General features: G+C 41.3%; 1 protein-coding gene and 3 non-coding genes across 4 annotated transcripts; 2 read left to right on the plus strand and 2 right to left on the minus strand.

The window, feature by feature from the left end:
• Positions 1 to 104: 104 nt before the first annotated feature.
• TRIM41 (tripartite motif containing 41) lies at positions 105 to 16,252 on the minus strand. The gene is made up of 6 exons (XM_001372274.4): positions 14,584 to 16,252; positions 11,726 to 11,821; positions 10,949 to 11,179; positions 2,442 to 2,464; positions 1,991 to 2,118; positions 105 to 1,703 (listed from the first exon to the last, which is right to left on the minus strand). Exons 1-6 carry the CDS (start codon positions 15,382 to 15,384, stop codon positions 1,099 to 1,101), a joined length of 1,884 nt encoding a protein of 627 aa, XP_001372311.1. The 5' UTR covers positions 15,385 to 16,252; the 3' UTR covers positions 105 to 1,098.
• Positions 16,253 to 16,773: 521 nt separating this feature from the next.
• TRNAV-CAC (transfer RNA valine (anticodon CAC)) lies at positions 16,774 to 16,846 on the plus strand. Its single transcript has one exon. It is a non-coding gene; the product is annotated as a tRNA-Val (tRNA).
• A 237-nt stretch (positions 16,847 to 17,083) lies between these two features.
• On the plus strand, positions 17,084 to 17,156 carry TRNAK-CUU (transfer RNA lysine (anticodon CUU)). The gene has a single exon. It is a non-coding gene; the product is annotated as a tRNA-Lys (tRNA).
• Positions 17,157 to 22,865: 5,709 nt separating this feature from the next.
• On the minus strand, positions 22,866 to 22,972 carry TRNAL-CAA (transfer RNA leucine (anticodon CAA)). Its single transcript has 2 exons — positions 22,935 to 22,972; positions 22,866 to 22,911 (listed from the first exon to the last, which is right to left on the minus strand). It is a non-coding gene; the product is annotated as a tRNA-Leu (tRNA).
• Between the last annotated feature and the right edge of the window lie 1,481 nt (positions 22,973 to 24,453).

A 24,453-nucleotide genomic window follows, 5' to 3' on the forward strand; every position in this document is an offset into this window, starting at 1 on the left:
GGAGGAAGGAATGGGATGGAGGGTAGAAGGGAAGGTAAGATCGAGCCAATTAAACAACTATCTTCACCCAGAAGTTACCAAAATAAAATTATACTCACTGAAACTGGTAAACAGTAAACAGTTTATTGTCCATTTCTACACACCCTTCCACCCCCACCCCTCAATTTCCCCCCAAACCAACCTCAGCCAAGAGCAATACAGAGAAAGGCAGGAGGCTAAGAAACAGGGAGAGGGGTGGGGCGATTGCCTCCAACTGGGAATAGGTTCCCAAACTGGAAGCAGAGGGTTCTAGAAAAATATAGACTATGCCCAAGATCTCAAAGGATCAAACCGATCCCCATCTCCCCATGTGGGCTGCCAAGTAGGGGATGCTGCAAGCTCCAAACTGGAGAGGGGGAAGGGGAATCTGGGCCTGAGAACACGTCACGTTTTTTGGTGACAAACTCCCCTTCAAGAAATGGAGGTGGGAGGCAAGTGAGCAGCAGAACAGGATAAAAAGCAGTGAAGGAAGAGGCAGAGGCAGCTAAGGCGAAAAAGAACAAAACTGTGAGGGTGATAGAACCATTACAGTTCTGATCTGAGAGAAAGAACCCTTAAGGGACCCAACCTCTCTATTCCCCCTCTCCCCCCAGCTACATACAGCTGACAGATGTGTATATGTGTATGTATGTGTATGTGTGTGTGTGTGTGTGTGTGTGTGTGTGTGTGTGTGTGTGTGTGTGTGTGTGTGTGTGTGTGTGTGTGTGTGTGTGTGTGTGTGTGTGTGTGTGTGTGTAGGGGAAGGGTCTCAACCCATTAAAAAAAAAATTCCTCCCCACAAATAAAATCCATTTGGGCAGACAAACAACAGAGGTGGAAATGGAGAGAGGTAGGGAGAAAGGAGGGGGGAAAGCAGATTGTTTAACAATTTTTCTTTTTCAGGGACCCATAGCCAACTATAGACCAAGAAGATAGGAGAATGAAAACTAAAGGTGGAAACACAGGAGGGAGGGGAAAAAAGCAGGGCTGCAGAAGAGAACTAACCTCCCCAGCTTGAGGATCCACCCTTAACCCCTACTAAGGGAAATTGGGGGGAGGGGGAGCAAGCATTAGGATACTTCAGGGGCAGAGTTTGATTCGGGTGCCCTTGGAAATCACCCGGAAGAAGGGGAAGACCCGCTCACCCAGAAAGGCAGCTGAGAAAGTGTGTACATGTCCCAGAGTCTCGGCATTATAGAAGCCCAGGCGTCCTGCCTCATAGTCCAGGTATACCCCTAATCGGTGTGGTTTATCCCCAGGGCTCAGGGGTGTCTGCTCAGTTGAGCTCTGAGCCTGGTAGCGCTTCCCATTGGTGCCCACACACCACACTTCCCTTTGAAACATTGGCTGCTGGGGCAAATGGGGCCGTCTGCGGCGATGGTGGTGACGGGATGGTGTGGCATCCCCACTACCACCCCCAGATCCACCTCCTGGTCCCCCTTTCTCCTTGTGACGAGTTGACTCACGAGCAGCCCCTACTGCCCAACCACGCCGCCCACCCACCTCCACCTCCCAATAATGGCGACCAGAGCGGAAACCCTGAGCTCCTAGCACACAGCATTCAGCTGAAAATCGTTTAGGGTGGTCAGGGAGTTCCTGGCGCCGCTCTGCAAGACGGACCCCTCGTCGGTCTGGTGACAGGGCTAAAGCTGGATGAGCTGTGTCAGGATCCAAAGTCAGGTCCACTGGAGTGAGGAGAGGAGAGGTTTGAAAGTTCACTTGATTTAGTCCATTTCCTTCCTTTCCCCAAACCTAGGTGTTTTGATTCCTGTTCCCCTTCAAAGAATCCTGCCTCTGAATTCTAAACCCCAACTAGTAACCATTTTTCTAGCATCTAGGCAGCCCATGTTCAAGTCTGAAGATCTACCTATCTTCCCATCTTCTTGACTATCAATATATACACTTTTCCCAAACTCTGACTCTAGATTGTACAGGGATGGATGAGGGAAAGTGATTTGTGAATTCTGTGTACCTCGGGCAGCCTGACAGAACATCCGGCTCATCTTCCTCACGATGGCATCTGTCAAGAAGTCGTGGCTGTGGGGATGGCTGGGATCTGGGGACCAGATCTCTGGAGGTTGCAGCTGTACCTCCTCACACCTGGGAGAGGATTAGAGGTTGGTACAAATCGAACACTAAAGCCCCAGAAGGGAAAGGGAAAGATGTGGGGGAAGGGAGAGGGAAAGATGTGGGGGAACTCAGGGCTGGGAGACAGATATTTGGGTCCTGAGAAAGGAAGACAAGGATTCAGGGATTGGGGACAAGATGTGTGGATCCAGGGAAGGGGATAAGGGAAGATCCAAAGATTTGGTCAGGGTCAACAGGGTATATAGGAGAGTCAGGGCCAAGGGAAACCAGATGACTTGGTCCTACTTAAAATCTGTATTCTGTGGAATTCAGGGTTTTGAGGGATAGGAACTCACCTGTTAAAAGTCTCCTTGATGTCCTGAGAATAATAGAGACAAAAAGGGGGGTAAGGAAGGGGAAAGAAAGATAAAGTCAGCCCTTCACAGTTGGTTTCCTTATCCCCTAGATCTCCAGCCCAGAATAGAAAGGCCAGGTTTGAGGATATTTGAGAAAATGAGAGGTCCCTAAGGAAATTTTAATTTATTTCCTCCAACCCCCTAAACCCCAGGTACTCAACCCATGTTATGCTATTCACTGAAGGTCCTTTCTATAAGGGACTGTAAAAAATGCAATGTCACATTTTTTTCTTGGACACATGATCTAGAGTATTACTGTTGAAGTTCTCAAGACTGACTTAACATCCCACTTACTGAAATTTAATTCTATTCCCCTTCTCATTCTGTACAATAAGCCTTCAAACACTCATGTCTACTATTCTGTTCCCAAAATGACTCTGGTCTCCTCCTCTTCAAGCTAAAATATCCCAATTTTTTCTTTCTATGGAAAGAACCAATTACAACAGACCCTTTAAGATCCACAGTAATGGAGCAGCTAGGTACCTCAATGGATTGAAGAGTCAGGCCCAGAGATGAGAGGTCCTAGGTTCAAATCTAGTCACAGACACTTCCCAGCTTTGTGACCCTGGGCAAGTCACTTAACCCCCATTGCCTAGCCCTTACCACTCTTCTGCCTTGGAACCAATACACAGTGTTGATTCCAAGACAGAAGGTAAGGGTTAAAAAAAAAAAATCCACAGTAATGTAGGGGAATGGTAATTGGTATAATCCAAAAGATACAACTCCAAAGTATCATTTCTTTTTGCTTTAGAATGTCTTTTATGATCCATCTCCCCCCAACAGTGGGTTTATCTTCCTAATTATATAATGGAATACAACTTCATTTTTAATAGTCCAAACTTAAGGCTGTGGGGAAAATAGCCCAGAAACATGCTGGAAGGACTACAGAAATCTGTCTTGGGACAAAAATTCTGTTAGTGGTAACTGCCTATTCAATTTCTCTCTTATCTCCTCCCGTCTTCTCTGAGAATCCATGACTTCCAACCAATATCATTCTATTTCTCTGCTCTTAAGGAGAATTGCTTAAAGTAATATAACCTTTAACATTTGGCCCCGTTATGCTGTCCAATGTTGACCTTGGTGTTTCTCTGGCAATTCTTTTATTCATCTTTGACTCTCTAACACTTCCCAGAGTTGCTATTTCAGATATTTCCTTTTAAACTTCCAATTTTCCACCCTCAGTTAGTGTATGAGCTTGCTCTTTAGGGTATGAGCTTGCTCTTTGCATTACAGAGTTTATCTGATAAGATGTCCCTGTGTGCTACCATATTTAGATCAACATGCTAGTTTCTGAAATGAGATTAAGGAACACAGTCCCTATATCTTTGAGGTCATGTTTCTTTCCAACTCAATATAATCCCTCTATTGAAATGTTATGTTCCCATTCCCCTCAATGCCACCTAATCCTTTCTAGCCTCTTCACTCTCTCCTTCATATTCTGTTTCCTTTGTGCCTTTTAAGAGACTTTTGCTTGGCCTGACTATTTTTCCTACCTATCCAATCTTTCCCTTCTTTGCCCAACTCCTAAAAAATAGAGTTGGCATCTGTTGGCTCCACAATCTACATTCCTATTTCTTTCTTTAACTTAGCACTCTGGTTTCTGTTTCTATAAATTAATTGCAATTATTCTAAAGCCACTAATAATTTTCCCTGTGAAGTTCAAATGACATTCTTCCTTGACTCTTGAACACTGATGATGCTTCTTAAAATTCCACTCCCTTGGCTTTTGTGATATTGTAATCTTCCTTTTTTGATGTTCCTGAATTTCCTTCCATCAGTTTTCTGTTCACAGCCCTCTACTATTCTTTTAGTATGTTCATTTCTGTCAGAAGGTGTTATCAGGCAACTAGATTAGTTCAGTGGAGAGAGTCCAAGCTTAGAGTCACGAAGACCTGGGTTCAAATCTGGCCTTAGACACTTCATAGCTGTGTGATCCTGGGAAAGTCACTTAACCCCAATTGCCTAGCCCATGTTACTCTTCTGTCTTTAAATTGTTACTAAAACAGAAGGTAAGGGTTTTTTTTTAAGTGTTATTCTTTTAAGATCCCAGATTCTACTCAATTCAATAATTATTGAAAAAAGATAACTAGATAAAAAAGAACATAATCCCTGCCCTCTCAAAAAAGTACTATGAAGGTGGAGGAAAACTAAAATACAAATAAGAATAATAGTAGGTATAAATTAGGGAGAGAACCAGAAGAGTTCTGCTGAGAAGGAAAAGGGTAGAAAGGAGGAGGTGGAGATGAGAGAAGGCATCACAGAGGAGTTGGCAACTGAGGAGTATAATTTCATTCTAGACCTTTGCAAACAAATACATGGAGGCAAAAAAAGGGGGTCAGAATAAGACTGGGAAGACAGCAATTTAGTCTGGTTTCTCTAGATTGTAGAGTATGTGAAGGGGAATAAATATGGAATAAAGTAGGGAAATGACAGACTGACTATATATTTAAGACTAAGGTGTCTGCAGTTTGTCCTATGAACAATAAATACTCTGGAAAAGGGGAAAGTCGAGGTTGGATGTATTAGGAATCTGTGTGAAGGGATTATTGGAGGCAGGCAATGAGAAAGAAATACATTACCAAAAATCAAGAAAGAAAACTACAGACCAATCTCCTTAATGAATATAGATGCAAAAATCTTAAATAGAATACTAGCAAAAAGACTCCAGCAAGTGATCACAAGGGGTTATTCACTAAGATCAGGTGGGATTAATTCCAGGAATGCAAGGTTAGTTTAATATTAGGAAAACCATCCACATAATTGACCATATCAATAATCAAAGAAACAGAAATCATATGATTATCCCAATAGATGTAGAAAAAGCCTTTGACAAAATACAACACCCATTCCTATTGAAAACACAAGAAAGTATAGGAATAGAAGGGCCATTACTCAAAATAATAAACAGTGTATATATTTAAAACCATTAGCAAGTATCATCTGCAATGGGGACAAATTAGAAGCCTTTCCAATAAGATCAGGAGTGAAGCAAGGATGCCCATTATCACCTCTATTATTTAATATTGTTCTAAAAATGCTAGCAATTGCAATTAGAGAAGAAAAGAAATTGAAGGGATTAAAGTAGCCATTGGGGAAACTAAACCATCACTCTTTGCAGATGATTAAAGAACCACAGAAAATCAACTAAAAGACTTGTGGAAATAATTAACAACTTTAGCAAGGTTGCAGGGTACAAGATAAACCCACATAAATCATCAGCATTTCTATATATTTCCAACATAGCTCAGCATCAGGAGTTAGAAAGAGAAAAACCATTTAAAATCACCCTAGACAATATAAAATATTTAGGAATCTATCTGCCAAGACAAACAGGAATTATATGGACACAACTACAAAACACTTTTCATACGATTAAAACTAGATCTAAACAACTGGAAAAACATTTATTTGCTCCTGGTAGGATGAGCTAATATAATAAAAATGACAATCCTGTCCAAATTAATCTACTTATTCAGTGCCATACCTATCGAGCTACCAAAAAACTTTTTTTATAGAATTAGAAAAAATTATAACAAAGCTCATCTGGAAGAACAAAAGATCAAGAATATCAAGGGAAGGGGGCAGCTGGGTGGCTCAGTGGATTGAGTCAGGCCTAGAGATGGGAGGTCCTAGGTTCAAATCTGGACTCAGACACTTCCCAGCTGTGTGACCCTGGGTAAGTCACTTAAGCCCCATTGCCTAGCCCTTACCACTCTTCTGCCACTCTTCTGCCTTGGAGCCAATACACAGTGTTGATTCCAAGACAGAAGGTAAGGGTTAAAAAAAAAAGAATATCAAGGGAAATAATGAAAAAAATGTGAAGGATGGGGGCCTAGCAGTACCAGATCTTAAACTGTACTATAAAGCAGTGGTCATCAAAACAATATGGTCCTGGCTAAGAGACAGAAGGGAGGATCAATGGAATAGACTGGGCGTAAATGACCTCAGCAAACTAGTGTTTGATAAACTCAAAGACCCCAGCTTTTGGGACCAGAACTCACTATTTGACAAAAACTGCTGAGAAAACTTGAAAACAGTATGGGAAAAATTAGGTTTAGATCAACCTCTTATGCCCCATACCAAGATAAATTCAAAATGGGTAAATGACTTAAATATATAAAGTGAAATTATTCATAAATTAGGTGAACCTGTCAGGAATACCTGTCATCTGTGGGAAAAGAAGGAATTTAAGACCAAGCAAGAGATAGAGCACATTGCAAATGAATGTAAAATGAATGACTGATTAAATCAAATTAAAAGCAACCAAAATTAGAAGGAAAGCAATAAACTGGGAGAACATTTTTATAACAAAACTCTCTGACAAAGGTTTAATTTCCCAAATATATAAGGAACTAAGTCAAATTTACAAAAAAATCAAGCCATTCCCTAATTGACAAATGGCCAAGGGACATTAATGGGCAGTTTTCACATGATGAAATCAAAACGCACATGAAAAGTGTTCTAACTCCCTCTTGATTAGAAAAATGCAAATTAAAACAACTCTGAGGTACCACCTCACACCTAGCTGATTGGCCAATATGGCAGCAAAGGAAAGTGATAAACATTGGAGGAGATGTGGCAAAATTGGGACACTAATGCATTGTTGGTGGAATTATGAATTGAGCCAACCATTTGAAAAAGTGCTCTCATTGGGCTGCTGGACAGCAGGGCAGGTGAAGTGAAAAAATGTCATCAGGCACAGTGGAAAGGGGAAGGGGAGCAACTCCCCCAAGTCCCTCTACCTATCTAGTAATGAACTCTGGCAGGCAATGGTGCTGTGAATTTTAAAAACTATTCCACCCTAATCAGACCACTCTTTAGAAGATCTGATTTAGCTATTTCCTGATCAATAACAATAGAGATACTTAGAATAACAGAATCAGATCTTCTACATTCTCCACCCTTCTTAGTTTAACAACTCAGGCCAAGCCAAAGCGGGAGTTTAAGGCCCTGGAAAGCCAAGGCAGAGAAGGGAGTCAGTCCTCATCACTCACGTGACCGATCTGAAGGAAAGCTGTCTGTGGAGCTCTTCCAAGCTCGAGCTCCATGATCGAACTGCCTCTAGCCCTCTCCACAGGAAGTTATGAGAACTCCAGAGGCTGTTCTCTACCTCACTTCCTGCATCTCACATGTGCCAATGGTGGCTCAAGCTTGACTTAGGACAGCCCAAAGGTCTGTCCTTTTTTTGCACATGTCTGTTGGGGGCCATTTTCTCAGATAATTAATGCTTGAGTTTGATGCAGACCTTCCTAATCTTGTTAAACCATGGTTACATGGCTACTAAGTCCTAGACCCAGGACTCAAACAGAAGTCTTATGCCTCAAATCCAATTTAGTGATTCATTGTACACCAGTGGTGTCAAATTCAAACAAATGGATGCTGGTGGGTCACATACTGACATAGAAAAGCACAAGGAAACATTATGTTGCAAAGTATTTTTATTTTGTTAAATATTTCCCAATTACATAAAAAAAATGTTTTTAAGTCCTCACCTTCCATCTTAGAATCAATATTGTATATTGGTTCCACAACACTAGGATGAGTGTTAAATGACTTGTTCAGCTAGAAGTGTCTGAAGTTAAATTTGAATCAAGGACCTCTCCTATCTTTAGGCTTGACTCTCAATCCACTGAACCACCTAGCTCTCCCTCCCCCAATCCCTCTAAATTACATTTTTATCTGGTTGGATCCATGGCTTGGGTTGCAAGTTTGACATCTCTGATGTAGACAACTACTTGTGAGGAAATTCCTTGTACTAATGTACATCAGCAACAGTTTTGCAAATAAGAACTAAGAGAGCTGCCTAAGGAACTGAAAGCTAAATGACTGACCCAGGATCCCATAGTCTGTGGCAGAGGTTGGCCTTAAACAAAGATCAGTGTAAGAAAGCCAGAAAAGAGATTGCTAAAGGTCAGACATAAGAGAATCTTTTTCATTCAAAGGTCAAAGATGGAGCTTTAATGATTCCATAGCATCTTGAAAAGCACAATAGTCAATAATCATTTGTTAGGTTCCTGAGGCCCAGAAAGAAGTGGCAGCAAAAATTTGAAATGGGAAGTCAACGAGCCAATATTGGTGAGGAATAAATGAAAGGCATTGATAGATAAAGGAGGCCCACCCAACCCCTTTCCTCCCCATGGAAATATCATTTCCATCTAATGATGTCTCAATCTTGAGTTCAGGCCCATCTGATGTTCTTCTATCACTTTAGATCTGTTTAAGACATAGTTTTTAATCAACAGACCTAATGCCTATCAGCTGTGCCAACCACAGGGAAGGGGCAGCAGTTGGTGAAAAGAGGGGAAGAATCCTTCCTGGAATCTTTCAGTAAGTTTTGACTTCTCAATTTTCCTCCTAATCTAGGTGCCTTACTTTATTCAGTTCTGCCTCTGTGGTCACTCTTCTATATATAGCTTATCCTCCACTTTTGGTCCAGGCTTTCATTATTTTTTTATTCATGCTACTTAAAACAGCTTCTAAACTAGCTTTTCCCTTTTCCAATCCATTTCATTGAATGAAGCCAGACTGATCACTCAAATTCAAACCCTAACTTTGTGACCACTTCTGTTCACAAAAGTTCTGTAGCTTCCCGATGCAATGGGTTTAATTCATGTTCTTTCACGTGATATTTAAGGCCTTCCACTATCTGGTTTCAATTTACCAGTCTTACCTCACAGACCTAATTCAGTCAAAATGCACTACAGCTGTAACCCAAACATGCTCTGTGGAATACCTTCTATATGCCAACCATTCAGAATCCTACTTATCCTTGAAGATAGGATTTACTAGCCACTTCTTCCTTGAAACCTTTCTTAATCCTGCCTTACCAGGAATGACTGCCCTTTCTCTGAACTCTGATGATACCTTTTTTCCTCTGTATACTTTTCATGAATTTTTATCCTCAATTCTGTATTTTATTTACTTACAATTTATTCCCTTTCAATTCTTATTCCCTTTACCAGACCTACTTCTTCCATTTCTCTGAGGATGGGATGTCTTATTCATCTTTTTATTCCCATCAGAACCTAAAGCATAGTACCTTGTAGAAAACAAGGTTCAATATATATCTGTGGAGTGAAATTAAATTTTTCTTGGCACTTGGATAGTTCCAGGCTGCCAAACTGTGGTTACATAGGCATGTTGGGAAAATAGACCTTATAGATATGACAAAGTTTGATTCCTATGAATTCCAAATCTCCTTAAAAACCACTTCTTTTCTCTTTTGTCATATTGCATTTCAACAAGTTTTTCCTTGGCAGACATATTATCCACATAGATTATCAGTTCCAGGTTTTCTGCCAGATGTTTCACATTAATTTATAAATTGATGTAAATATGTATCTTTATTGAATCTTTTAAACTCAAAACAGTTGTCTCTAGGTGATCTAATTAAATGGAGTAGGTTCCTGGGATTACAGGGGAAGCTTAGCTTAGAACAATGATGGCAAACCTTTTAGAGACCGAGTACCCAAACTGTAACCCTCACACACTGCATGTGAGCCCCCAACCTTACCCTAGACAGGTAGGGGAGGAAGTGCTCTTATTGGGCTTGCTGGGCACAGGGGCAGGTGATGGGAGAAATGTCCTAAGGCACACATGGAGTGGGGGAGGGGAGGAGCCCCCTCCAGCACTTGTGCCCTAGGTTCGACAACAAGGGCCATTAGGTAGAAGGGGGATTTTTGTCCCTAGAGAGAAATAGAACGTATAAGAAAAAGTTGCAAAGAGGGATATTTGGACTTGATGTAAGGAAAAACTTCCTACCAATTTGAGCTGCCCAAGAATGGAATGGCCTATTACAGCAAATAGTGGAAGGTTTCCTCTCCCTGGAGGCTTTCAGGCAAAAGCTGAATGTCAATTATATTGTGGAGTGGATTTTTAATCAAGTACTGTTACCAGATGGACATCAAAGTCCCTTCTAACTGTGAAATTCCACAATTCTTTGCAAAGTCCTTCTAATAACTATTGGGTGTAGATACTTCCTAGTTGTGTGACCCTGGGCAAGTCACTTAATCCCCACTGTCCAGCCCTCACCACTCTTCTCCCTTAGTACCAGTACACAGTATTGATTACAAGATGGAAGATAAGGGTTTAAAAAACAAACTATAGAAAGTAAATCATCCAGGGCTTTCTCCAATTGGCCAAAAATCTTCTTGCTCTGAATTCCTATGCTACCACATAAACCTTACACATTGATAGATGTCTTCTCTCCAGCTTAGATTGAAAGCTCCCTGAGGACAAGGATTATAACTTATACCTCTGTTATTCTCTGTACTTAGCATAGTCCTTTGCTCACAATGAGGGTCAAATAGCTAAAGATTATATTTAATAGATGCTTGGTAAATAGTGGTTGAGGAAAGAACAGCAGGGATGAGAAGAGTTGGGACTGAAGAGAAGAGAAAGAGGACAAAGATAGCTAGACAAGGAATAGAATTTGAAGCTGCTCTTACCTTAAGCAGCCGAAGTCCCCCCTGTTGGCTTCGCTCTTGTGCCTCAGCCAGCAGTCGACTCAGTTGGGTGGCTTGCTCCCCTAGGCGTCCTGCTGCTGCTCCTGCTCTCCCTAACTGGGCTTCATGCTGTTCCCGTAAGCGTCGTTCTAGCCCAGCTTGTTCATCAGCCAGAAACCGTGCCAGTCTTCCGAATTCTGATGCTACTGCTGCCAGCTCTGTCTTCATCTGACTCTAGGAGGGATAAAAAAGGGACTGAGGGGGTTACTTGGCCATCCATATATCATGAATTCATTTTTACTATTCTCCCCAACCTGGACCCTTGACATAGGACACTGAATCCAAGGTTTCATGGTGACATGTGAAAGTATAAGTACCAGGTTCTTATCCCAGTTCTGTTACTGCCATATTTATAACCATAGACAAGTCACTTAATTTGTCTGAAGCTCAATTTCTTCATGGGCAAATGAGGTGGGGTTGAACCACATGATCTCCAAGGCCATTTCCAGCCTTTATATATATTCTTATTGCTCTTTCTTTCCTCTAATCACTCTTGCCCAGATACTTCAAAATGGCTTGCTTAACATCACATTTCCCATATACAACTCCCATTCTCCTCCAAAGATCTCAGCTTGGTCCCCACTTTGCTCTATCTCCCACTATAGGTCTTTTCTTTCCTGCCCCATTCCCCTCATCACAGCAGTGTCTGGCTTCCTCTACCCTCCAGATACAGGACTCTGGCTATGGGCTGTGCCCACCCTCCCAATCACATCCACTTGCCTTGAGCTCAGTGACTCTCCTCTCTTCCTTGGCCTTCAGTTTCTGTACAGCTTCTAGGTGCTTCCTCAGTGGCTCCACGTGACCCTGCAGCTTGGCCTGTCACAGATAAACAGTATGAATGAGACAAGCATATTTGTTCGTTCATAAGAATTAGTTGTAATGGGTATATCCTAGGCTGAATACTTATCTTCTCTTTCTAGACAATGAAAAAAATGCTCTCCACAAATGGACAAAAAAGGCAGTGTCCTGCACAAATATTTACCTTCCACTCCTCTCCCTCTTTAAATCACTGGACCTTTTAGTTTTAAACAGGGTTGGAAATCTAAGCCTTCTCACCACTGGAATAATTTGGATTCTTGCTCTTTTAAGAAAGCCATCAGTGTATGCAGACATATTACATGTCCTTACACCATGCCAGAAGGAAAGTGAGAAGACCTTGTCACACCTCTTTAAAAGCTAAGTCCTGCATTTGCAGTTTTATTTTTAATAGGGATTTATTTTGGTTTAAAGTTGGAAGGAATAAAAGGAAAGGAATTTCTGAACAAGTCATTAAGTCAAATCTAGCTTAGCTCTCCAGTTTTCACTGTCACAATGACTAGATGAGAAATGCTTTGTGAAAATTTAACTGAAGGTATTTTTTTCTTTAAAAAAAGAGCTATTACATTCACATGACAAAAACAGTACCAATGAATATCCGCTGATAGCTCAATTCCTTCCAAATTTATATATGTTTATCCTCTCTTTATAGATCTTCTATTGTCATGTTTTTCCTCCCCTCCTCTCTCTCTCCTGCCTTAAGTCTCCCAAGTGATTACTCAATAGTACCAGTTAACTCTGCTGGTGGTCCTCAAAAATCAAAGAGAAGGAAGACTATGAAGAAAGGAAAGTATTTTTCTCAGTAGTGGAATTTCATTTACAACTTTGGATAAAGTAATTTACAATCAAGACAGTAAATTAGTAATTGATAACTATCAATTTGTTGTTACTACCTTTATTAGTTCCCATGTGTCATTTTGGTACACTAATTGAATTGACAGAACAAACGAAGCTTGTCAATAACAAGGATCATATGTTGTCTTTTGCATCCATCTCTTTCCTTCCTTAACCAAACTTCAATGCCTTATCCAGCACAAGCCTTTATAGATAAAAGGAACTCAAAAACATATTGCTTATTGAATTCAAATTCAGGCATAGAAATCTGCTGGGAGAGATGCTGGGGAGAATGGGCAAGAACTGAATATATTCTCAGAACCAAGAATAATACTAATGACATTAATTTTACATAATAATGTGGAGAGTCCTCCTGAAAGTAGTATGGCAGATGCAAAGGGAAAACAAAAGGCTTAATTCTCAGGTAATTTACAATATTAGCTTAGGTGCAGAGCAGTAGTAGCCTCTTCAGATCTAACAATGCTGGGAATTAGATAAACCCAGCTTGGCCTCTGGTTCTCCATTACACAATTTACTTCTCATTGCCAAGTCCAAGAACAGAGTCAGACCCAGAAATAAAGTAGACAACCAATCTATAATCAGAATCCAACGGTGAACTCTCTATTAGATGTCACCCAGAAAAAAAAAAGAGATAGGCTAATATTGAAGTAGCAAGAATCCTAATGTTGTGGCATGCTTTCTGATATATTCAATTAGTGTACGTAAACAAGTCCACAAGGCCTGAGCAGGTGTGAGTCTTAAGATAATTCTTTTTTTAAAAACCCTTACCTTCTGTCTTGGAGTCAATACTGTGTATTGGCTCCAAGGCAGAAGAGTGGTAAGGGCTAGGCAATGGGAGTTAAGTGACTTGCCCAGGGTCACACAGCTGGGAAGTGTCTGAGGTAATATTTAAAATGGTTGAAGGCCTTAAACTGTAACAGTTAAAAGAGTGATGTTGTAAACTGTAGTGAGTTAAAATGGTAGAAGATATAAATTGTGATAGATATAAGAGAGGGTGAGTAAATTTGACCGCAGAAAATATGTTTCACTACAGTGTCTTGGTTTTTAAATCAAATATAAGGTGGTCACCAGGGAAATATTCCCAATTATTCAAATACCCAAGTCAACTGGGTTTTATAGAGATTTTAATTAATACAAATGTGGAATTAAAGAAAAGAGAGAAAGAGAGAAAAAGGAAATAAGTATGAAGGGCCTTAAAGCCAACATGGCCAAGACCTGAGTCTTAAGAGAGAGAGATCAGTCAGTCAGTCTTTTAACACTCACCACAAGGTGAGTGTCTGAGGTCAAATTTGAACCTAGGACCTCCCATCTCTAGGCCTGGCTCTCAATCCACTGAGCTACCCAGCTGCCCCCTCTTAAGATAATTCGGTATTTTACACCCTATCAGATCATCAGCTATATCGTTTTTTTCTCCTAAATTTCTGTAATTCTCCATCCCTGTCTATAGGAGGTTTCTGGATTACTGTCAGGGCCAGTTTTCTTTGGTTACCACAGAAAATAATAGCACCTGTAAGGTAAACTGCAGAAAGCAGCAGTCTTCTACTCCCCTGGTAATATGACATTATGGGGCATGCCCAGCATACTCTGAATAGGACAATCCATCCCAGTTTCTACCTATGTGGAGACACCTGAGAAAATTTGTAAAGTACCTGTAGCAGTGCTTGGCACATATTAGGCACTATATGTATAAAAATGCTTATTTCTATATTCTCTAGATTTCTTATTCTTTTATTCCTCTAGGTAGTTCTTTCCTTGTTTTGTTTTGTTTTTCTCTAGCAAAAGGTAAGGAAGTAAAGTTGAATTTGGGATGAGATCTGGAAGGGGAGGGCAATGTAAACTCCCTCCCCACTTTACTTGCTTTTGCCCTGTTCCCACCACCCAGGACTGTCACCCTTTCTCATTCTCACCTTGTACTCCTGCACCACTTCCTCCAATGGCACCACACTGTGTTGCTTGTGGTTTCTTGATTCTCGGCATACCACACAGATAGCCTCCTCATCCACCTCACAGAACAACTTCAGAGCCTCTTGGTGCTTGGGGCATACCCCTTGTTCATTTCCCCGGCTTCCTCTCCGAGGGGCTGGGTGCATTTGTCTAATTACCTGCACCATGTTGGCTAACTGTAGGTTAGGTCGAAAGCTCCTACGAGGAAAAGTCTTCCTACACTGAGGGCAGGTGAATCTACGCCTAGGAGCAGGGGCTGGTGGTGGAGGGGTAGCTGGCTCTAGCTCTTCCTCTTCATCTTCCTCCAACACCTCCTCATCTTCATCTTCTTCCTCCTCTTCGCCCCTCAGCTCCTCTTCCACATCCCCCAGATAGTAGTCCAAATCTTCCTCTTCGTCCTCATCCCACACATAATCCATGTTGTCCCAAGTAGGGCCATTGATACTATTGGTCCAAAACTCTTCATCCTCTTCCTCTTCCACTTCCTCTTCTTCCATATCCCCTTCATACTCATCCTCTCGCATGGGGGTGTCCCACCCACCACTGGCACCTACTGCCTCCACCTCTTCTTCTTCCCCTTCATCTTCCTCCTCCTCCCTGTCTTCCTCTTCCTCTCCACCCCACAACTGGGTCACGCACACCCTGCAGAAGTTGTGTCCACAGCCAATGGACACAGGATCTGTAAAGTAATCCAGGCAGATGGCACATACTGCCTCCTCTTGGAGTGTCTGGACTGGGTTGGGTGTCATGGCAACGGCAGCCATTTTAGTCTCAAATCAACTAGAGATTATAAACCAAGGGCTGGGAGGGAGATCGGGGAGAGGAAGTGGAGGGAGGAAGACTCTTCCTCTTTGATCCTAAAAGCCAGCCTCCCTATCTGCTCTCTCCTAACTCCTGCCTATTCCCAACGGGGGCCAGAGGGAAGCCCAGACTCCCACACACTCAAGCACAGATACACAAACACACACACACAATTTCTAGTCCCAGGAAGAGAGGAGCTCCAATTTCCAAACTTAATTGATGAATAGCTCTCTCCGCTGCAGGAGGAGGAAAAGGTACTATTTCAGGCCCTCCGGACAGTTTCCCCGGGCTGGGTTCTGAATGCAAATCCTACCTAACTTCCCCTTCCCCCTCCTCATATGGCCCCCTCCCCCCTGGCTCCTCCCCTTCACTTCCTGTATTCTTTGCTTTACTTCCGGCCTCTTCTTACGCCCATTTCCTTCCACCCCGGGCTCCTCAACTCCTTCTGCCTAGGGCTGCCCCGCCCCCTCCCAGTTCTCTCTTCCAGCTCTCGATCTCTCAGCCAACAGGAAATAAGCTGAAGAGGGGCACTCTCGTCGGCGACCAAGAGGCGGAAGAGGGGGCGGGCGTAGAAAGTCCCAGTCTCTATGATACTGAAGGAGGCCAGGGCCGTCTCGTTGGTTGTAGAATGATCCCCCCCACCCCCCACTCCCAAAGTGGAAGACACAAGTTGGGGGTGGGGTGGGGGGAGGGAAATAGGAGGTCGACGCTCTAGGCCATCCGTCCAAGCGTTCTAGAACCTCGCTGGCGCCGTTGCCACTCTAGCCCCCTACGGAGGTCTTGGGCAGCTCCTCCCAACAGGCGGTTGCCGGAAAGGGAGGGAAATTGTGAAAGACGGAGATAGGAAGTTGGTCGCCTACGTTCTTGTAAACTTCCGGCCTTTCTAGCCCAAGGACTTTGTGGTCAGGAGGACTCTGGACGATTCCACCTAGGAGGAATGGGGGGCGGGTCTGTGCATTAATGACTTCCCCCATTGCTTCAAAAATGAACCCCACCTAGGGAGATTGGGGGAAGCTAGACTTCGAGACTAAAAGACATAAAATTGCGAGGTTCTGTTGGAAGCCTTTTGGGTCTATGCAATTTTGCGAAGAGGAGTTAATGAAAAGAAAAAGTAGATGTGAGGGTTCAGAAGTTCCAAAGAAGTCGAGCTTCGAGCCTGAAATTCATTGAAATGTAAGCCGGAAAGTAGAGACAAAATTTGGGCGAGGGTCTTAGATATTGTGAATTACAATGAAGAGGGGAACAACCAAAACTCAGTTTGCAGTTCAAAGCAATATTATCTTTAAATTCAGAAACATGATAACTCTACGTAGTTTCTTTAGGGCTTGGGGGGGAAAAGCACATGCTAGTTAGTTTCCGTAGTGTAGTGGTTATCACGTTCGCCTCACACGCGAAAGGTCCCCGGTTCGAAACCGGGCGGAAACACTTTTTTTTTTAAAGTTCTTGTTTTATAAACTAACCCCCCACACACACTTTTAAAGTTTCTGCTTTCTTTGTGTATTTGTTGTTCTTCCCAACTCTTCCCCACTTTACTATTGGGAATTCGGAAAAAGGGATCGCCTGGAGAAATAAGTAAGAATGGAGAAAAAAAGAAGACTGTATATTTGAGCCAGTCAAGAGCCCTAGCCTCCTGAGACATGTGGGTCAGGAACTTTTTCAGAAGCCCGGCTAGCTCAGTCGGTAGAGCATGAGACTCTTAATCTCAGGGTCGTGGGTTCGAGCCCCACGTTGGGCGGCACGTTCTTTTTACCTTGTATGAAAGAAACATGATGCTCACCTATTTCATTCTATTTTTTTATTTTTTCTTAATGCCTCTGTTCTCTTAGTATGAAAAAAGAAACATATTGCTAACCCATATCCTTCTATTCTTTGTTTTTTTTGTAGTTTTCTTAATGCCTCTGTACTCTTATGAAAAAAGAAACATGTTGCTTACCTGTCTCTAGTTTGTGTTTTTGTATTTTTCTTTGTTTCAATTTGCTTATTTCTCGTTGCCTCTGCCCCATTTTTCAGTAGCAGTTTGACTTAGTGTTTATTTCTTTTCTTCACCCCCTCCTCCTGATATTTGTCTCTGTTTTCACAAACTCCAAAACTTAGAAAATTAAAAGTCAAAGCGAAAAGAATTCTGGAACCAAAAGATAGAGGGGAACTCGGTGCAAACATCTGGCTGAGGCTTCGGGGGTGGGATGGGGTGGGAGTGGGGTCTTTAAAGGATGGAGAAGAAGCAGAGGAGGAAGCCTGGAAGAAATGGATTCAGGAAAAGCAAAGGAAAAAGAATAACCCTCCCAACCCCTGAGAGGCGGCTTCCCCTTCCGTGAAATTGTTCTGAGAGAATGCGCAGAAGAGGTGGGGGGCTAAGATGAAGGAGGGGAGGAGGCCATCTGGCAGACCAAGAGAATCGGTTACAGGTGCGGTGGAGAGCAAAGTGCAGACCCTGGCATCCAGGAGGCCTCTCTCCATCCCCTCAGATCTTGCAACTCCAGTCACTGCTGGGTTTCTGGACCCACTCCCCTGCCCCATTCTCCATCTGGCCCCTCTCTTCTCCAAGCTTCTGAGTTCGCAGACCTCTCTCTCCCTTCAACTCGGCTCACTTAGGAGATGCAGGGCATAAGGTTCTCAAACCTTGGTCAGTCCAGAAAACCATTGTCTAGCCTCTTCCAAAATAGGTGCCTAATGAGAAAGAAATACAAAAAGAAATCTGGAAAATCATGCTACTGATTGGCAAACCACAATCTATGGAGCCTAGAGCTTGATCGAACTAAGCTTAGGTAACCTAGGACTGGAGAGGTAGGAGAACGTCCTTTAGTTCCAGCCTTTAGTCTTCTCGTCTGTAAAAATGAGAGGGTTGAGCTAGATGATCTCTAAAGTCTCTTCCCTCTGAAAATCCTAGGACCTTCAGTCAACCACCAAGCAGCAGTTCAAAACCCAAACAATACCCCAGGCATCATTCGAAATAGCAATAGGGTTACTTTCAATCTTGTCTCCTCCCCAGTTGAATGGTTAGGTTTGGGTGCTTATAATACTGTTGATCCGTGTTTGTAAATAAATAAAGGAAAGAATAGTTAGATAGTTAAATAAAATTCCAGTTTCACTTTGTTTCACAATTTTAATAAAATATAAATCTGAGAATGACATAATCTTGATTATGAAAGAAGGTATGATGGAACTCTGGTTCCAACAAGATTTCCCCAACCTAGACTATTTCTGACAGCTTAAAAATCCTGTATTTGAAGATACTCATACATTATCTATGGAGAACATTTTCCTATCCTCCACAAGTTCTGTGCTGGGCTTTTATAGTCTTTCCATCTCAACTTCTGTCCTCATACAAGTAGACTTTAACATATTTTAACACATATGCTTCCTCAAATACCCTTACTTAGTTTCTCAATTTACTCAGTTCCATGATCATTTATAAGTCTTCTAGTTCCATTTTAATAAGCTCCCAAATTCCCTTACTCTATAATCATTCATCATTTCATCATTTCCTGTGCCTTAAGACTTCACAAAACAAAACAAAAAAAAAGACTTCACCTTGATCTTTAATCTTAAAATGACTTCTTTACTGCCATTTGGCAGAACTTTCCCAGGCCAACATCCCTCATGAGCTGTTTGTTTATATACTTTTCTTTCTGGACTATTCTATCTGGACTCCTTGGTGAACCATTTCAACTTCACACTATTCTCCACTCTTCCATCTTTTGCCTTTTGTTCTTTCTGAGATCCTGGATTACAAATTCGAATCCTGGATAACATAGAATCTGCCCCTCTTTGCTTTTGTTTACTTGCTCCTGAATTAAAGGTAGAGGAAATGTTTTTATTACAGAATATCTATTTATTGGCTCCTTGCCTGATGCCTACAAATACACTCTTGTTTACCTATCTTTAAAAGACAAAACAAAACAAAAACAAAATCCCTTACCCATTCTATCTAGGCTAGCTCACCTCCTATCTCTCTCTCCTCTTCTCAGCTAAATTCCTTGAGAAAGCCACTTTCCTTCCCAGTTGATATGTGATCAAAGGAAGAGATCAAGGCTATCAATAGTCACATAAAAAAATTAGAGCAACTCAAGTTCCACCTCATACTATACCCATTAGGCAGGCAAAGTTGTCAAAAATGGATAATGACAAATGTAAGAAAAACATGTGTGTTAGTGCATTGTTGATGGAGCTTTGAATTGGCCCAACCATTTAGGAAAGCAATTTGGAACTCAGGCTTCTCAAATTTACTAAACTGTACATACATACTCTGATCCCATCATACCACTACTAGGACCAGATCCCAAAATTATTAGAGAAAGAAAAAAATGACTAATATATATAAATGCATTTTATTATTTAACACTCCTTAACATGTACCAGCTCTGGCTTTAAAACCTAGCCACAAAAGTGTAGATCTCATATTTTAAAGGAGTCACAGTGTGGTAGAGCAGAAGAAGAAATATTTAATGGTAACAGCATTATCTTCACCCTTTCCTTTATACAGGTTGGTCTAATTTTTCTTTAAAAAGTGTTTTAAAAATACTTTCATTTTTGGCATTCCCTGAGAGTTGGTGTTCTGTCCGGTTCTGGTTCAGATTCCAAGGAGGAGACTCACACGGTAATGCAATACACAAGAGGTACTTTATTCAAGCTATAGCTTGGGCCTCCTCAAGAAACAGAAGAACTCTATAGCTTGGGCCTCCACAAGAAGTGGAAGACCTTGAGCATTGTATGGGCCTGGTTTATATAGAGGGATTAGGGTGAGGGTCAAAAGTGAAGACACATCAATCTTAGTCCTAGAGGCTTCCTTTTAACATATGGTCTGGCCAGTAACCTGGGTCAGGTCAGTGAACATATGGCAGTACATAAATGACGTGGTAATTTTAGTTCTTGGGACAAGGGACCCTATTTAGGGTATTGTCTAGAGGGCAAGTTCCTATGATATCAGTATGTTTCTACATTGGTTAACTCAGAGGTGTTGCTGGGTTCCACCCTCATCAGCTCTATCACCTAAGTAGAAAAACAACTGCAAAGACATCTTTCTGAGTTCAACTGTGGCACTAACTAACTAGCAGTATGACCCTGAGAACTTAACCCTGTTTGCCTTAGTTTCCTTATTTGTAAAATGAACTGGAGAAGACAATGGCAAAACAAACCATTCTAGTATCTTTGCCAAGAAAACCTCAAATGGGGTCTTGAAGCCTCAGTCACTATTGAAAAGCAGTCACAAGGACTTTGATAGGGATGGAGGGTTATATAGCAGGTAAAGGAGGTCAGTCAGTTATTCAACCAGTCAATAAACATTTATTAAGCACCTACAACGTGCCCAGTACTGTACTAATTTCTAAGTTTCCAAAGAAAGGCAAAAGAGCAGTCCCTGTTCTCAAGGAACTCACATTCTAATAGGAGAGATAATAGGCAAACAATTATGTACAAACAAGCTATCTACAGGATAAACTGGAAATAATTAACAGGAAAGATACTAGAATAAAAGGGGATAAACATTTAACAGTGCCTACTATGGACTAAGCTTCTGGGGACCAAGGGGTTAAATCCCCCCAAGTCTCCTTCCTCTATCCTGTAAGTTCACAAGGAAGACTTTGGTGCAGAGAAAAGAGCAATGTAACCTTGAGTATAATGATGTGAAAGTGACATGGGCACTGTACCCCAGGAACCCAGGCGAACTATTATCAGGGGAACTCCCTTGTTGTTTTTCCTGACTCTGAGACTAAAAACACCCAATGACCCTTCTAGGATCCTGAGATGACTATCTTCCTTTGATCGTCCTCTAGATGGACAGAAAGATGCACCTTCAAGCCACACCTTGATCCTATCAGACATCTGTTTGTCCCCTAAAACTAAGGAATCTCTATGTCCCCAGGCAGACCCCAGTATGATCACCCCATCTCATGCCTGAGTGACTGTTTTGAAAAATGTATAAAATCCCCAGAACTGATGTTGTCTGGGGGACAGCCTCTCCATCCATGCTGTCCCCATGGGGGAACAGCCTTTCCTTTCATGCTGTCCTCCCAGGGAACTGCTCCCCACCTTGCTGTTCTACCTTGCTATCCTCCTGGCCACTCTCAACATTACTTTCTAAATTAATAAATCTCTTTTTGTTTTTAAGCTAAGTTTTGGAGTCATTGCATGCTTGCAAAAGGCATCCTTCCTGAACCCCAAAAAGGTATCCTTCCTGCCCATAACAAAAGCAGAGAGAAAACTACTTCCTGGCTTCAGAGACCAGGCTCTAGTCAAAACGATGTTGTGTTGACTGTTTGATTCCAATTATGCATTAAGCTCAGATCCCACAGTAAAATAGATAAATTAGGGGTTGCTTCTAGTTTGAGAAGCAGTAGCCTAAAGCCTGTTGATAGAGTAACATGTTGGATTAAAGCTGGATTGGTATAAACCTGCAAAGTGTGAGAGTCTCTCCTCCCTTCAAGCTACCCTACCCTCAATCCCAAATTTTGGGATCCCCAAGATCGTGACACTAAGCACTATACTATTGATTTTACAAATATCTCATTTTACATAGCCTTGGTTGTTACATGTTATTATGACCTCCATTTTTACAATAGAAGAAACTTAATCACAGAAGTTACATGACTTACTCAAGGTCACACAGCTAGTAAGTGTCTGGTATCCAGCAGTTGTTGAGACTTCTGTAGTGCTAAATTTAATGGCACTAGGACTCCGGGGATATTTTGACCTGTGTTTTAGCTATTCTGACCATACTCCTCATGCCCACTAGATTAGCTCATGAAGGATTTAGGCTAGAGCAAAGTTCTCTCTCTTTTTAATCTGGCTTATTTTTCCCTTACAGTGTGTCTGAGTGTGGCTCACCATAGGTCGGACACAAATAACCCATATGAGTAAAGCTGTTTCTATTTGCTTATGAGGCAGAATTCTGGGGGAAATCCTCCATTTGCTACTGTTGCGGCTTTTGGCTGCATCCTTTTCTCTCCAACTCTTACTCCCACTCTTTGGCAAACCCCCTCTAAAACTCCTTCGAGTCTTGATCCCACGATAGGGCCCTCCCTTCCAGAAAGGGAAGAAATAAAATTCACAAGGTCTTTAGCAATTTAAATCAGGACATTTTATGTTTTCCCTTCCAATGCTGGATTTAGAATTCCTTCTCTCACCTATTCCTACTCACCTTAAACCCTCGTAAGTGGTTCCTCTGTGAGGTTTATTTGAAAACAAGATTCAAGGAACGCCCTGATCTCCAGTCTTTTCCTCTAAATTTGTTTTTTTTTCTTTCACCTAATGCCCTTGTTTATTGGTTTTTCTTAGTGAGAGTATTTGATTTTTTTTTTTTGGAAGGTAGGTTGTTGTATAGAGTTGTTTGCTATTTCTCCCTCCAACTCTTGAGAAATGGGCAAAATCAGATCAACAGATTTAGGGCAAATTTGAACTCTGGAAAATTGATAACATATTGAGCACGCTATTCACCCAAAAGTCAATGTGTCAGAAGTGGGATTTGAACCCACGCCTCCATACGGAGACCAGAACACCCAGATGGGAAGGATAGAACCTTGAGTCTGGCGCCTTAGACCACTCGGCCATCCTGACACCGCTGACAGAAGCCTACTCCTATTACCCTTAATAGTGAGTTCCTTTCCCTTCCTCCTTCCCCAAGGAGAGATTTCTATTTCCATTTTCTTTTTCTAAAACCAATCCAAAGGTCTTAATTGTTTTATATACCTTTCTCTATGACCCTTAAAGGTAGAGAATGCAGTGGTTTTTGCTTCTTAACGTCAGATCCCTCAATAGTATCTTTTAAATTAAAATAAATGCGTACTTTTAAAAAATTCCGCTTATTTCTTGTTTCTGTTTTAAAATGTGTTAAAGTTGACTGGCCGCCTATGGGGAAAAAAAAGTTGAGCGCTGGCTGTTTCATCAAGAATGTTTGGAAATCCTCTATTTAAATAAAGATCATTTTTTTCTCTTTGTAGGATAACACTTAGTTTTGACTGATTTATTCTTGATTGTAAGAATTTATCGTTTGCCTTTTGAAATATTGCATTGTAAGATTTCTGCTTCTACAAAGTGGCAGCTGCCAAATATCTTGCAATTCTGACTATTTTTTTATTTGAACTTGTTTGCTGTTCGGAGTGTTTTTTTTTTAATATTTTTCTTTTCCTTAGAAGTTCTGGATTTTACAGTACAATTCTGAGGGGCCTATGAGAAAGAACACTATCCACATCCAAAGAACTGTGGGAGTAGAAACGCAGAAGAAAAACAACTGCTTGATCACAAGGATCGATGGAGATATGATTGGGGATGTAGACTCTAAACGATCACACTAGTGCAAATATCAATAACATGGAAAAAAGTTTTGATCAATGATACATGTAAAACCCATTGGAATTGAGCGTTGGCTATTAGAGGGGGATGGGAGGAGGGGAGGGGAAGAACATGAATCATGAAACTGGAAAAATATTCTAAATCAATCAATTAATTAAATAAAAATTTTCAAATAAAAAAAAGTTCTAGATTTTAGTTTTGATGTTTCTTGGACTTTTCATGTTGTGGTTTTTTCCCCTGCAGGTGAGCAGTTCTTTCTATTTTTTCTTTACCTTTTGATTTTCTTATGATTTCCAGGTAGCCTAATAAATCTTTGCCCTATCTGCCTGGCCAGTTATTTTGGATAATATATACCTTTCATTTTCTTTTTTTCCCCCCAGTCTTTTATTTATTTATTTGTTTGTTTGTTTGTATTTCCTGTTGTTTCATAAGTAGTTAGCTTCTCTTTAACCAGTTCTAATTTTCATGCAGTTAAATTTTTGGATATGATTACTCTTGTTCTAAGCTATCCTCTTTGCCATTCTTCCCTCCCCAGTTATCATTTAATATCTCTTGTTTAATTTCTTCTAGATACTCTTCTTAATCCTCATGGACAGGATACTCTTTTCTCCCTGGTTCTTAATTATGTTACTGGAAGAATGAGTATGAGAGATGCAGCTACCAAATTAATTTCCTCTTTCTTTCTTTCTTTCTTTCTTTCTTTCTTTCTTTCTTTCTTTCTTTCTTTCTTTCTTTCTTTCTTTCTT

The sequence above is a fragment of the Monodelphis domestica genome, chromosome 2 (genome assembly GCF_027887165.1).
Source record: "Monodelphis domestica isolate mMonDom1 chromosome 2, mMonDom1.pri, whole genome shotgun sequence".
In the NCBI taxonomy this organism is placed as follows: domain Eukaryota; kingdom Metazoa; phylum Chordata; class Mammalia; order Didelphimorphia; family Didelphidae; genus Monodelphis; species Monodelphis domestica.